Source organism: Leopardus geoffroyi, chromosome D3 (assembly GCF_018350155.1).
Source record: "Leopardus geoffroyi isolate Oge1 chromosome D3, O.geoffroyi_Oge1_pat1.0, whole genome shotgun sequence".
Classification (NCBI taxonomy): Eukaryota; Metazoa; Chordata; class Mammalia; order Carnivora; family Felidae; genus Leopardus; species Leopardus geoffroyi.
Genome location: NC_059339.1, coordinates 24,086,047 through 24,102,080, shown reverse-complemented (window position 1 = coordinate 24,102,080; position 16,034 = coordinate 24,086,047). Strand labels below are relative to the sequence as shown.

At 43.3% G+C, this 16,034-nt stretch overlaps 1 protein-coding gene across 1 annotated transcript; it reads right to left on the bottom strand.

Moving 5' to 3' along the window:
* Positions 1 to 1,763: 1,763 nt before the first annotated feature.
* XBP1 (X-box binding protein 1) lies at positions 1,764 to 7,071 on the bottom strand. The gene is given in 6 exon segments (XM_045459648.1): positions 1,764 to 2,909; positions 3,224 to 3,331; positions 3,334 to 3,369; positions 4,373 to 4,507; positions 5,324 to 5,420; positions 6,385 to 7,071. Coding segments are annotated over 6 exon segments (1,176 nt in total). The 5' UTR covers positions 6,627 to 7,071; the 3' UTR covers positions 1,764 to 2,351.
* Positions 7,072 to 16,034: the final 8,963 nt, after the last annotated feature.

The window sequence follows — 16,034 nt, the reverse complement described above, 5'->3', positions numbered from 1 at the left end:
GGCAGGGTTACCTTTTGCCTACAGTTCTGTTCCTACCTTATGTCTGCTCCAGTAGCATACCTAGTAGAAAAGCAAGGGGGCACATACACATTGGTGTTACAAGACCCAGGAAAATGGTGTGCAGACATTTGTCACCTGATTCACTTTCAGTTATGGACAGCCCTCTGCATCTAATAGAAATCTTGCTTTGGTTTTGCAGAAGGAGATCTTGATTTTTATTTCTGACCAATTTGTTTCAGTAAGATATCCTTATTATTATTTTTTTTTAATTTTTATTTTTTTTAATTTTTTTTCAACGTTTATTTATTTTTGGGACAGAGAGAGACAGAGCATGAACGGGGGAGGGGCAGAGAGAGAGGGAGACACAGAATCGGAAACAGGCTTCAGGCTCCGAGCCATCAGCCCAGAGCCTGACGCGGGGCTCGAACTCCCGGACCGCGAGATCGTGACCTGGCTGAAGTCGGACGCTCAACCGACTGCGCCACCCAGGCGCCCCAAGATATCCTTAAATAACAGGTGTTTTGTCAAGGCTGAGCAGTGTTGGGTCATTTTCACCCATCTGTGCAGGAAATGAAAACCCTGAAGATCAACACAGGTTATGTATGTCCTGTGTTATCCCTGTTCGTACAGCTGCCTCTTTCATGTGATGTCATTCAATGTAAATTATTTGAGCCTCAATCTCCAGATGCTTCTGCAATTATGATGGAGAGTGGCTAAAATGCATCTGTAATTGCATTTGCCTAGACAATCCCTAAATAGACACCCAGCACTTAGGTTTTCAGTTATAGAAAATCAGGTGATCAGATTTTAAATCATGGGGACAGCTGGAGGCTGTTGTACATTTATAATACAGAAACTGAGCCTAAGCAAGCTTGCATTGCCAAGCTCTGGCCTTAGTGACCAGGGATTTTAGGCTGTCATGTGGACATGCCTCCAATCACACCAAACATATTCCCTTATACTTGGCTGAAAGTATAGCCTGCTTTGTCTTGCTGCTTGGGATTCTTTGAATCCTTTTGTCTACACTCCTTTACTTTGACCTCTCCAGTGGTAGGCTTAATATTGGCACAGGATGCTGGCATAGGTGAAATGATTTGAGGGAAGCCCTTCAGTACCTTCTAAGAGGATTCCCAAGGAAAAACGCACATGAAGGATGAGGTTATCATCTCTATAGCTTTGGGGTAATGTTGATGTGTCAGATTTTTCCTTGAACAGATTCATTCTGTGAAACAAATTCCAGGGTATATAAAATACTGTAAGATTAAAATCCCTAAGTGGATTAGGGGAAAATAGCTAACTTTTGAGTGCTTGGGATGGTGCCTAAGTGTACATATACCAAGAGCTTATAATGTATCACCTCTAGCAACCTTTAGATAGTGACTATTATGCCCCTTTACAGGTGAAGTGATATTACATGTCCAGGATTACCTGGCGAATCTTGATATTTAATGGCATGTTTTTCTCTTAAGATGGTATATAGCAAAATAATGGTTAAGTGTTCTAGCTTGGTCACTTAACGTCTATAATATTGGCCAGTAAAGCTAAAGAAGCTCAGAAATACAGTAACTACTCAAAGAATAGGTTCCTATCACTTATGGCAGCCAAGAATCGAAGCAGGCAGTAACTAAGGGGGTAAAACTTTCCGTCGCTTTAAAAAGCGGCATGCTATGCTCCCTGAAGTTGGATAAATTACTATCGTGGCAATCAGTGAAACAAAACAGTAAAACTTAAAAAGCCCAAGAAGAAATCAAAGAACAAAGACATTGCATTGCACTTTTTAATTGCACAGGTAGTTTTAAATAAATGGAGAAAGCACCTTCCAAAAGTTACACTAGCAGGGAAAGATTTCATCAAGCATTTACATAGTAAATTTCCATAGTTTTACAAAAGATTCTTGATCTTTACTTTAACTGTACATGAGGGAAAGGAGTCCCCTCAGGTAGGTGTTCTCTCTGCTTGCAGAAGCAAACTAAAGGACCTAAAATCGGAGACAAGCCTGGGATGCCAAGAAGGGAGAAAAATGATAAAGGGCCATTCATAAATTCCATGTCTAAGACACTTGTCCAGTGACCCTTACAGAAGAATTTTAGGGCAAACTTCTGCCCTTAAGATAAAGGTACAACCTCAAAAGCTGTGATTCTAGATTATAGTAATAAATCTGAGTACCTTGGACTGCTGGATGACAAAAGACAATACTTGGGGTGACCTATAAAGTTTGAACAAATACTTTAGAGGAATTCCCTAGGACTGTACACCCTCCACTTTGGCTTTGTGAACGAAGCATAGGCTTCTCTGCTATCTTCCAGGCAGTGTAATAGTCAAGGAAAAGGGCAACAGCATTGGATCATTCCTTAGACACTAATCAGCTGGGGAAAGAGTTCATTGGCAAAAGTGTCCTCCCAAGAATGGTCTACACCAAGCAGAGAGGACATGTCGCTGAAGGGGGAAGGGGAGCCCTCATATCCACAGTCACTATAAGCATCCAGTAGACAGGAAGATGGCTTCGGGCAGTGGCTGGGTGAAAGTAGATCTGAGGTGCCCAGTTCTGGAACGAAGTCATCTTCTACAAGTTCTTCCTTCACTGAGACAGTGAATTCAGGGTGATCTTTCTCTGAGGGGCTGAAAGGTGCTTCCTCAATTTTCACTACCACATTTGCTTGGCTCTCTGCCTCAGAGGGTATCTCTAAGACGAGGGGCTTGGTGTACACGTGGTCAAAACGAATCAGTTCATTAATGGCTTCCAGCTTGGCTGATGACGTCCCCAGTGACGGAGAAGGGGAGGCCGGTAAGGAACTGGGTCCTTCTGGGTAGACCTCTGGTTGTTCCTCCAGGCTGGTAGACTCTGGGGAAGGACATCTGAAGAACATGACTGGATCCAAGTTGAACAGAATGCCCAACAGGATATCAGACTGCAAGAGGCAAAAATTCAATGGAATCCAATCATTAGAATGCACCCAAGAATCTACATTAGAACACTACTAGGTCCCACAATGTAAGTTAATCATTATGCAATAGGACGACCTCCGAGACCCACAGACCCATTTACCTACACCTCACTCTGTGCTCTAAACCATCCGCAGATAGGGAAGACCGTCAATATTCACTTCTAACCCAACCAAAACCAACTTCTCCTGTCCTCCTCTGCCTGGTTAGGGATATCAGCCATCAAACAGATGGAATTAACAAGTTATAGACCTTTTCACTAAATCCCAATAACCCCTACCTCAGAGTCTGAAGAGTCAACACCGTCAGAATCCATGGGGAGATGTTCTGGAGGGGTGACAACTGGGCCTGCACCTGCTGCAGAGGTGCACGTAGTCTGAGTGCTGCGGACTCAGCAGACCCGGCCACCGGCCTCGCTCCATTCCCCTAGGAGGAAAGACCACCATGGATGAACAGCTCAAACTGCTGAGTCCTCAAGGAAACACTCACCAGGCAACTGTGGTTCTCTACTTTCAAGAAAGCTAGAAAACTATTCTTTAGAGCTGAAACCTTTCCCTTACCTTTGTTACCTTTCCACTTTATGGAGTCCTCCACAAGAAGAGGAGGAAAGGTTAAGACTAACTTCATTGTCATTTTCTATGCAATGAAACATTTTCACTCCCCAAGCAAAGATTCACAAAGGACTGAAATTCTTAAATAATATCTTCAGAGATGTTCTCCATAATAATGTTTTTTTTTTAAAATTTTTTTTATGTCTTTATTTTGAGAGAGAGACAGAGCACAAGCAGGGGGAGGGGCAGAGAGAAGGAGACACAGAATCCCAAGCAGGCTCCAGGCTCTGAGCTGTCAGCACAGAGCCTCACACAGGGCTTGAACCCACAGACTGTGAGATTCTGACCTGAGCTGAAGTCGGACGCTTAACCGACTGAGCCACCCAGGGCCCCCATCCATAATAATGTCCTTAATAAGGTACTGCAGTACATTTAGGCCCCAAATCTTTCTGGACAGTAATTTCTTACAGACTAGAACGGCCCTACTGTCAATCTTAGACCACTTAAGTGATCTCAATAAATGGGCCAGGTCCATACATTAAAACCCATGCATCACCTTCTATCAGAGGGGTGTCACCATCAAAATGAATCCTTTCCCTACTTATTCATATTCATCAAAAAACCACTATAGTTTTAGTAGCGTTCGGTCAGATTTGACTGGCTCTGTTTCTCTAGTTCTCCTTAATGCTGACATGGTACATTCTGTTGGCTATCAGTATTGTTAGTACTTGCTTTTAGAGAGCTGTGTAACTTATTTTAATTATTAGGCTCTAGTACTATTCACTACCCAGTTGAAAAACGAGTTTAAGTGTCATTAAGGGGTCATGTCACTTAGAACCAGTTCTCACACAGGACATCAGATATAGGAGACAACTGACCTTGGTCTGGGTCTCTGCCTCCTCTTCAGTAAGCAGGGCATCCATCCCCAACCGCTGTCTTAACTCTTGGTTCTCCACTACAAGGCCATGCGTCTTCTCTCGTAAAAGCTGATTTTCTAGCAAGAGTTTCTGGTTCTGTGAAAAAGTTCATAAGAAGCTATTAAAACATCCAGTTCTTTCACTTAAGGGTCCACCTGGTGAAGTTTCACTACAGCTCGTTTCCTTTCCTTCTCCTTCACCTTTTGGAAAACACTTATACAGTTGTTCACAGTAGGTATTCTAAGGAAAGGTCATAGTCATGAAAAATAAGAAGTGCCATTTTGTGGGGTCACAAATACCACAATGCCTCTAACTACTAATATAGACCCAGCAAAGGGTGACTTGTGACTTTAAATATAATGGCAAAAAAAAAAATCCTATCTTGAACTAGCAAGTAATAATAGAAGTGACAACAGCGAACCATAAAATCAAAATATGTTTAAATGTGTGTGTGTATGTGTTTTCCTTATCGTATTTTGCTGGCAACAATTTAAGATTAGGTAATCAGTGGACCACAGAAGGGGAAGGGAAACGTTAGCAGACTTTTGGCCAAGCCAGGAAGGGTCTCAGGTTTAAGCGACAATTTCCTATCTGCTTTTAGGAATTTCTTAGTACTAACTTGATAAACGTAATGTTGTAATGTCGTAGCTCGCCAACTTTGAGACAGATCTCACACGGATGGATGCCAGCAGGTCCCAGCGGGTCGATCGCTTCTGCTCTCCTCAAGCTTCACCACTTAACCACTTAATTACCTAGCTCCCCTAATTTAGACTAGTTTAACTTCCAATTAACTGTCCAATTGTATTCTAAAGAGACGGAAACAACTTGGGATAGGCAGCAAACATCAGAACGTTCACCAAGGAAGGATGTACGAGAAATAAAAGGTAAGAGTTTGACCTTAAGTATTTTTACCTCTTCCTCCAAATCTACGACTTGCTGCTCCAGCTCACTCATTCGAGCTTTCTTTCGGTCTCTGGCAGTCTGAGCTGCCACTCTGTTTTTCAGTTTCCTGAGAACAGAAGAGACATACCACAGAGTCATTCCCAAACCTTATTTATATCTTTATTTGAAAACTTGGCCAGCTGCTGCTTTCATTTTCACTTACAGTATACGGTAGACTAAGGTAAAATACACTCCAGGCTCCTCCCCTCAATGAAACGAAACAAAAAATACAGCGTTTTTCATGGATCTAGCTTGAAAAACTGCTTCATTCTTCCCCATATTGCGTCATCCACACCCCCGTCGCATCCCGGCCACAGCAAGGACGCTGGACACAAATACTACTCATCTTGCATCATAAGAGATTTCCTCCTCCTCCCCTTTTTTCACTCCCTCCTAGAACTCAAATAAGGGAGAGGCGGATGCCTTTCGCCCTTGCCGACATTCTGGGCAGTCCCGGGACGCCTGGGCCCGTGTCTGCTCAAGGAGGCACTTATGTCACAAAAGGCACACCGATCACAGAAGAACTAACATTTGAGGAGAGGTGAATACGTGGCATTTCTCAGCCGATCTTTCCAAAGACCTCATGAAATAGATACCATCTTAAGAACGCGGAGACTAAGTTTGACTAGTGAGCCTCACAGACCTCACAGCCCTTCCAACAATTGTCATTTCGGCTCCCCGCCTTCCCAAAATAGTAGGTAAACCAGGAAAAGGCTCCTCGACTCTCTGCTACTGCCCAAATTCAGAAACATTGAATGACAGGTCTGCGGTCACATAGCATGAGGACTCGGAACCCATGTGCCCGAACACCCAGCTCTATGTATCTCTGACATTAGAGACAAAATTGGGCTAGTGGGGGATAAAAAAAAAAAAAAAAAAAGGCCTAGGCGGCCCCGCACTCCCGACTTCCTGCCCCGCCCCGCCCCACGCCACGCTGGCACCGCACCGGTCAGGCCAAGGGCGCCCGAGCGCGGCAGGCGGCCAGTCCCCGGCCCCTCGCCCTCAGCGTCCGCGCTCCGACCCTCGCTCACCTCCGCAGCGCCTTCTCCTCGGGGCTCAGGTGCGTGAGGCGCTGTCGCTTGCGCGCCTGGGGTGGCCCCCCGCTCGCCGCCTCTGGGCTGGCCCCTCGTTGGCCCGGCACCATAAGTGGCAGAGCCCGGCCGGCCGGGGCTCCGGCGGCGGCGGCAGCGGCGGCGGCGGCGGGCTTGCTGGACAGAAGCAGCACTTTGGGGGCCCCGGCGGCCGGGCTCTGCGCGGATGCCACCACCACCATGGCCCGAGAGTGTGTACGCCAGTGCGCGCCGCCGCCGCCGTCCTCGGGGCGGCCCGGCCGCACCCAGACTTTCTACGGTCGTGGCCCTCCGCGATTGGCCAGCGCCGCGTGACGCGTGGCCGCTCTCGGCACCCATTGGTCCGGCCGGCCCCTAGGAGGCGGGGCCTGAGCGTCCAGCGTGGCGGCTGCGAGGCCCAAGCAGGAGGGGGCGGGGGCGGACCGGGAGGACCCCGGGATGCGGCCTGGAGGGCCTGGAGATTCCAGGTCTCTTCTGCAAGGGCCCGGAGCCCCGCGGCATTTCCTCATCGGACGGGTTTTTACCCCCTAGGCTGACGCAATTCCACCTAGAACGACTGTGTTTAATTCCAAACGAAGCGATTTCCAGACTGATGATTTTATACCAAGACCGCTTGTCACCAGCAGGCTGTCACCTCTGCCCGACCATATTTTATGTCGTGCGCCACGTCGGGCTCCAAATGGAGCGGGAAAGTCGGGAGAGCGCGCCAGCGGGGCCTTTGGATTAGAGAAAAGCCTGCAAGGAATTCCGCGAAATAAAGAGTGTTTAGGGAATGAGATCGCGCGTTTTATAACTAGGCTTGGCTCTTAGGTGAGGTTTCATAAACTGAGGCTTGTGATCTCCGAGTGGAAGGAATACATGTAATTATTTAATTTGCATTTCTAAATTTTCTATTATGAGCATACTTTTTTCATTTCACGTGTTAAAACGAGGGTCCCGGGGTCTACCTTCAGCTCCCCTGGCACGCGGAGAGGATCGAGGCTCCTGCCCTGACAGCTCAGGAGCAATTTAGGCACATAAATTTATTAGAATCGAGAAATCCGTGGAATCACTCCCCACAGGCATGTTCACTTCTTTTGAAGCAAATTACAAAATGTTAAGTTCCCTGGAATTACAAAGTGATACTTAACTTTAGCAAGTACTTACCGCTTCCCCTGTGCTTAGCACCGTAATGGGTTCCAGGGATGCAAACATTAGTGAAACTAGCTGGTGGCTGGCACTACTCAAAAAGTGAAAAGGTAGAATGGGTCTAGGTAATTTTTCAGTGTCATTAAGTCGGATTAGCTCTTCAATTATATTTTGGTGGGGAGGAAACAGGATAGGAAGAGAGAACTAAATCAAATCAGTCTTTTGATATACAGATCCGTTCTCAAGAGGCACAATTTCTGTTATTCCCAGAACTGGGCCATGAGTCTCCCACAGTACACTGAGCTTGTGCACCTCAGGGCGACCTGAGCATACACTGCTTCAGAGAACTGGAAAAGAGGGTTGGGAGGTGATCAGAGAAGCCCCTGTTAGTCCAGCAGGGTGTACGTGAGTAACCATGTGGAGAAGCGCAGAGAAGACGAGGTGGATGGAGTGCGTTTTGGTCTTGGTTAATGGGGTAGAAATGGAACGTTGAAATTGACTCCTCCAGTTTTGTTTTCAAGGCTTTTTCAAGGCTTTTATCTTTTTTTTTTTTTTTTTTTTTTAACGTTTATTTATTTTTGGGACAGAGAGAGACAGAGCATGAACGGGGGAGGGGCAGAGAGAGAGGGAGACGCAGAATCGGAAACAGGCTCCAGGCTCCGAGCCATCAGCCCAGAGCCCGACGCGGGGCTCGAACTCCCGGACCGCGAGATCGTGACCTGGCTGAAGTCGGACGCTTAACCGACTGCGCCACCCAGGCGCCCCTAGGCTTTTATCTTTTTGATAAACATTTAAAATCATGCTCAAAAACAGTAATTTGACCCAATGCAGATGACTATCCATGAAGTCTCAAACACTGAAGTCCAAACCTTTGAACAGTTTCATATCCTCTTTGTAAGAGTAATCTGATGTTTCTTGCATCAGGTGCCATTAATATTTTAAAACATTTACTAGGCACTTGTGATAAGAGACATATAAAACACAAAGTTCTTAGTCTTTGTGAAATGCAGGAAACAGTAATGAGAAGCCATAGGTCATTAAGTCTAAATAGATGTCAGTGTAAAACAAAACAAAACAAAACAAAACAAAACAAAACAAAACAAAACCCAGTTGCAATCTGAAACTAAAATTCAAAAACTGCTCTAATGTGTAGCCACTAACCACATGTGGCTATTAAGCACTTGAAATGTTGCTAATCTGAATTAAAATTTGCTGCAAATGTGAAATACATCCTCAGTTTGAAAACTTAGTATGAAAAAAAAAGAATGTAAAATGTCTGGTTGATCAATTTTTATATTGATTATATGTTGAAGTGATAGTATGTTTGATATTTTGAGTTAAACTGCTTTTTAGAAATTGGTTTCACCTGTTTCTTTTTTTTAAATTGGCTACTGGAACATCAAAAAAATTTTTTTTAATCTTTATTTATTTTTGGGACAGAGAGAATGTGTGAGCAGGGGAGGAGCAGAAAGAGAGGCAGATACAGAATCCAAACCAGGCTCCAGGCTCTGAGCTGTCAGCACAGAGTCCAACAGGGGGCTCGAACTCATGAACCATGAGATCATGACCTGGGTTGAAGTCGGACACTCAACCGACTGAGCCACCCAGGCGCCCCTGGAGCATTTTAAATTATGCAAGTGGCTTGCAATCTGTTTCTGTTGGATAGCACTGGTCTACATGATATCAATGTGGGAGATGACACAGATAAAGAGAAGAAAGGGAAATGAAAGTGTGCTAAGGTTCTTGCCTGCCTCATTCAGGGAAAAGGTATGCATAATGATTAATCCTAGATGCTATTAGAATAAGTAGATGTGTTAATATTGATTTTAGAATTGGGGTGCATGTACCCCTAAGGATATACAAAGATTTTCCAAGCAACATGTGGGTACATGGATAAAATCTCTTTTCCAAGGTCCAAATCCTTGAGAATGGTACCTCTGAAGCAGATTCTTTTTCCTACCTTGTTTTTTTTTGGCTTGTTTTGTCTTTAAATGTTTATTTTTGAGAGAGACAGAGTGCAAGTGGGAGAGGGGCAGAGAGAGAGGGAGACACAGAATCTGAAAGGCCCCAGGCTCTGAGCTGTCAGCACAGAGCCCAATGCAGGGCTCCAACTCGTGAACCTCGAGATCATGACTTGAGCCAAAGTTGGACGCCCAACCGACTGAGCCATCCAGGCGCCCTTGTTTTGTTTTGTTTTTTAAGTAAGCTGTACACCCAATGTGGGGGTCAAACTCATGACCTCCAGATCAAGAGTCACATGCTGTAACTACTGAGCCAACCAGGCACCCCTCACCTTGTTTTTTGAGTTACCATTCTTGCATTCTGCAGAACACAGAATGCTCTTCTCACTCATGTTTAATCTTCCTACGGTGCTTTGCCCTGAGGTAGAAAAATCTCAGGGGATCTATGGGGTACCTGGCTGGCTCATTGGTAGGACATGTGACTCTTGATCTCAGGAGTTGGGGTTGACAATTCAAGCCCCATGTTGGGTGCAGAGATTACTTAAAAATAAAATCTTAAAAAAAAAAAAAAAAAAAAAAGGAAAAGAAAAATCTCTGAGGGTCCAAACAAATAGGTCAGTTTAACTATTAGTGATGGTGTTGAGAAAGGAAATGACTGTCATCAGTGAGTATCAAATCTCTTTCCAGCTGTACTGGTTCTGATTTTTTTTCTTCTTCTTTTAAATATTTATTTATTTCTTTTGAGAAAGAGAGAGAGCACAACCGGGAGAGGAGCAGAGAGAGAGAGACAGAGGGAACAAAGAGCTCTGACATACTTCTCACTCAGATGCCTTACTCAGACTCCCCAATTAACTTTTTACTGTGTTTGCCTGATCAATCCCTCTCTCCCTTCTCTCTCTGTATGTATGTATGTAAGAGTGTATTCATTTTTTTCCTGAACAATTTATGAATAAGTTGCCGATAAGATGCCCCATTACTCCTAATTACTTCGTACATATTTCCTAAAAACCAAGGCATATTCTCTTCATAACTGCAGCACAACCATCAAAATCAGGAAATTAACATATGTATAGATGCAACATCACCATCTAGTCCTCGCACTCCATTCAAATTTCTCTGTTCCAATAATGTCTTCTAAAGTCCTATATCCAAAGATCAAATATGGCATATGGTGATGACCATGTCTCTTTAGTGTCCTTTCATTGGGAACAGTTCCTTGGTCTTTTCTTGTCTTTTCTGACCTTGACATTTTTGAAATGTACAGGTAAGCCACAGGTTGGGTTTGTCTGATGTTACCTCGTGATTTATGCATTTAGGGCAGCAATATCACAATGTTGCTGTGTTCTTAGTGCATCATATCAGGAGGTACATGATGTTGACTTGTCTCATAATCAGTGATTATACCTATAACTATAAATTGGTTAAGACGTCTGTTAATTTTCTCCACTCTGAAGTTAATTATTAAGTATTACACTTATTAATAAGTATTTTATCGAAAGATATTTTAAGATATCTACCTATCCTGTTTTTTATTAGACATTCACCCACAGTTTTAGTATCCATTGATGCTTCTAGCCTAAATTAATTGTTACTATAATGATTACCAAATAGCGATTTCCTAATTCCGTCATTCCTTCTCCATTTTTACCTGGAATTCTACCATGAGGTAGAACTTTCTCTTCTTATTTATTTACTTATGTCATTATCCACTCATAAAGTCTTATTTTACTCAGTGGGTTAAAAAGACTCTATTACTACATTATTTTATTCTCAAACTGCCTCAGGCTCAGCCAATGAGAACCCGCCTTTTAAAGTTGTGGTAAAATATACATAACATAAAATCTACCATCGTAGCCATTTTTAGGCACGCAATTCAGTGGCCTTAAGTACTTTCACATTGTTGTAAAACCATCACCACCATCCATCTCCAGAACTCTCGCATCATCCCAAACAGAAACTCTGTGTCCATGAAACAATAATTCTCCAGCCCTCTAGCCCCTAGTTATTCTTAGAATAGCCCCTCTATTCTATTTTCTGTCTCTATTAATTTGCCTCTTCTAGGTGCCTTGTGTAAGTGGAATTATACAACATTTGTCCCTTTGTATCTGATTCATTTAACTTAACATAATGTCTTCAAGGCTATGTGTGTTTAGCATGTATCAGAGTCTCTTTTTGACATGTGTTCTCTCTGACATGTCCTAATCACTGTTTGAGCATGTCTTTATTTTCTGGTAAAATAAGATATTCCATACTTATTCTTTCACAGGCCCCACCTTGGAATTGGCCATTTCTCCAATGAGCTCTGACTCCTTTTAGTGGAAAATGATGTTTAGTGACACAGCTATGGGCACTAGGTGTGCTCCCTGCTCTAGGGGATCATTGCTTCTAGGTCCTCTCAGTGGATAGAATTAGGAGATATATTTATTGTGCATGCATATGCATATCCACATATATAGAGAGATATAGAAAGAGACTTACGTACATTTATACTTATTTTTATATCCATCTATCTGTATTAAAAGCTCATGAGTGCACACCAATGACTCCAATCCAGTCCAGCACCAAAGAGTTTATTCTAGCCTTTCCTCTTTTCATAATTTTAACTCAGTTAATTGACACAGGCTCCCATTAATCTCAATATGGTTACTTATTTGCTAAATCCTCATGTATGCAAATATTTGTAACCACCCTATTAGCAATGGTTAGTTGAATCCTCAGACCTGGAACGTACCAACCCTCCACCACAGCCAGCCACTCTTGGTCAAATCCTTGGCTCATATTTTAAAATGCGTATTCACATTCCATTGAACACATTTAAAAGAATGATTTGAAAAAGTTTTATTTTAAAATGTCAATACTCCCAGTTATGTTAGAAATGACATTTAAGCTTATGATGAGGAACTTTAGGTGTTAAATTTAAAATATACGGGGGGTATGTAGTTTTACTAAATTGTTTTAGGGACCAGGTGAACAAAAAAGTTTTAAGACCCTTGTTGCAGAACCAAAACATTAGGAAAGACAAAGACAGACAGGTGAGCAACTGAGGCAAAGAACAAGAAAGCATCATTCCAGAAATTATAAGGAAAGAGGAAAGCATGAGAAACATAGTAAGTACAAAACATGAAATAACATGGAAGGAATAAGGCCAAGTATATAAATAATAAAAATTAAATGTGAATGGATTATATTATCTTGTAAAAGAGAAAGCCTCTCTTGAGTGAAAAATCCAAGATCTAACCATATGCTGTTTACAATTGATACACATAAAACCAAATAGGGTAAGAATGGAGAATGGCTTATTGGACAGATGTTCACAGAACGAAAGCCTACGTAGCAATATTAACAATCAGACAAAGTAGAGTTTAAGGCAAAGGCATTAAAAAAGGACAAAAAACGGTATTTCATGATGATTAAAGGCACAAGCTATCAGTCATAAATCTTTATAGAGTAACATCATTTTTTAAAAAAAATTTTTTTTTTCAACGTTTATTTATTTTTGGGACAGAGAGAGACAGAGCATGAACGGGGGAGGGGCAGAGAGAGAGGGAGACACAGAATCAGAAACAGGCTCCAGGCTCTGAGCCATCAGCCCAGAGCCCGACGCGGGGCTCGAACTCACGGACCGCGAGATCGTGACCTGGCTGAAGTCGGACGCTTAACCGACTGCGCCACCCAGGCGCCCCTAGAGTAACATCATTTTGAAATGAACGAAACAGAGACTGAAAATAAATGGTGACAGTGACAGATCCACAGTCACAAGGGGAGACGAATACACCTCTCTCAGAAACAACGGATGGAGCAGACAAACAAGTTGGAATAGCGCAATTAGCAAGCTTGATCGAACAGAGAACTTTCTCCCTGTTAAAAGATAAACTGAGGCATATTAAACATTTTTAAGAGTTTGAGCAAAAATCGAATGGGGCAGTGCCCAGCTGGAAGTGGTTAGGAGGATACCACCCACAGGAGCTGGGGAAAGACTTTGGTGGAGAAGACGTAGAAGCAAAGCAAGAATTGTTCGGTTGGCCGTAGTTTAAAATGGTTGCATTATGGGGTGCCTGGGTGGCCCAGTCGGTTAAGCATCCGACTTCAGCTCAGGTCGTGATCTCACAGTCCATGAATTCAAGCCCCATGTCGGGCTCTGCTGACAGTGCACAGCCTAGAGCTTGCTTTGGATTCTGTGGTCTTCCTCTCTCTCTGCCCCTCCCCCACTCATGCTCTTTTTCTCAAATAAATAAACATTTAATAAATAAAATGGTTGCATTATTTGGGAAGGCCTAGTAGGCTATTAGTGATTTGTTGTCTTTAGGTTTTGATTTGTTTGTTTTTAATTTTTTTTAATGTTTATTTATTTATTTATTTATTTTTGAGAGAGGACAGAGACAGAATGCAAGCAGGGGAGGGGCAGAGAGAGAGGGAGACACAGAATCCAAAGCAGGCTCCAGGCTCTGAGCTGTCAGCACAGAGCCTGACCTGGAGCTTGAACTACTGAACCGCAAGATCATGACCCGAGCCGAAGTCGGGCACTTAACTGACTGAGCCACCCAGGCGTGCCCCCTTTTTGTTAAATTTTTTTTTAATGTTAGGTTTTGATTTCTTAACATCAAGACATTACAGCCCTAGGTTTTAGTTTGCTTACATGCTTACATAGGCTACTAAAGCATTAGAGCCACCCCAGTCTAATAGCCCCTTGTTTAATTAACGTAACACCCCCAACCAAGAACAAGTTGTGTTTTTTTAAGTTTATGTATTTATTTTGACAAAGAGAGTGTGCGTGCACAAGTGGGGAAAGGACAGAGAGAGAGAGGGAGAGAGAGAATCCCAAGCAAGCTCAGCACTATCAGCTCAGAGCCCAACATGAGGTCGGATCTCACAAACTATGAGACCATGACCTCAGCTGAAATCAAGAGTCAGATGCTTAACCGACTGAGTTACCCAGGTGCCACTAATCAAAAACATGTTTTTATTCAAATGAGAAACATTTCCAAAATTTGATCCCATTTTACTCTTTTTATTATGATTAAAGTGTAGTTGGCACCCAATGTTACATTAGTTATAGGTGTATAACATAATGGTTGACAACTCAATACATTCGTTATTCTGTGCTCACCACAAGCAGAGCTGACATCTGTCACACACATCACTATTATAATGTCATTGACTATATTCCCTATGCTGAATCTTTCCTCCTCATGACTGATCCCATTTTACTCTTGAAGAATGAGACTGACCATTGTGCTATAGGTTTAGAAGTGGAATTGCTGGGGGCGCCTGGGTGGCGCAGTCGGTTAAGCGTCCGACTTCAGCCAGGTCACGATCTCGCGGTCCGTGAGTTCGAGCCCCGCATCGGGCTCTGGGCTGATGGCTCAGAGCCTGGAGCCTGTTTCCGATTCTGTGTCTCCCTCTCTCTCTGCCCCTCCCCCGTTCATGCTCTGTCTCTCTCTGTCCCAAAAATAAATAAACTTTAAAAAAAAAAAAAAAAAAAAGAAGTGGAATTGCTGGGGTGCCTGAGTGGCTCCATCGGTTTAACTTGTGGTTCCTGATCTCATGGTTCATGAGTTCAAGCCTCGGGTCGGGCTCTGTGTTGACAGCTCAGAGCCCAGAGCCTGCTTTGGATTCTGTGTGTGGCTCTGTGCCCCTCCCCCTGGGCATGCTCGCTCGCACTCTCTCTCTCAAAGAATGAATAAACATTAAAAAAAATTTTTTTTAATGGAATTATTTTCACGTTTTGACTTCTGTGAATAAAGCTGTGGTGAGCATTTGTGTACAAATCTTTTTTTTTTAATTTTTTAATGTTTATTTATTTGAGAGAGAGAAAGAGAGACCGAGCGTAAGCAAGGGAGGGACAGAGAGAGAGGAAGACACAGAATCCGAAGCAGGATCCAGGCTCTGAGCTGTCAGCACAGAGCCCAAGGCAGGGCTGGAACCCTCGAACCTGGAGATCATGACCTGAGCCGAAGTCAGACGCTTAATTGACTGAGCCACCTAGGCGCCCCTGGGTACAAATCTTTGTGTGAAAGAAATCCTTGTATTTTCATTTCTTTTGACTAAATACTTAGGAGTGAAATTTGAGATGGTGTGGTAGGTGTATGTTTAACTTTTTTAGAAACTGCCAGTTTTCCACACTGGTTTTACCATTTTACATTCCCACTAGTGATGTACTGTTTTCTTTTTCTTTTTTTCTAATGTTTATTTATTTTTGAGAGAGAGAGAGAGAGAGAGAGGGAGGGAGGGAGGGAGGGAATGAGTGGGGGAGGGGCAGAGAGAGAGGGAGACAGAGGATCCAAAGCGGACTCTACACTGAGAGTGGAGAGCCCAATGCAGGGCTCAAACTCCCAAACCTTGAGATCATGACCTGAGCGGAAGTCAGATGCTTAACCCACTGAGCCACTCAGGCACCCCTCGATGTACTGTTTATTTTCTTATGTCATTATTGTAGATAGTTATTTAACTTTTCATTAATACTCAACTTTTCATCATGTTGTATGTTTTTTCCAACTGGATTTCAATATGCTCAGTAGAAGT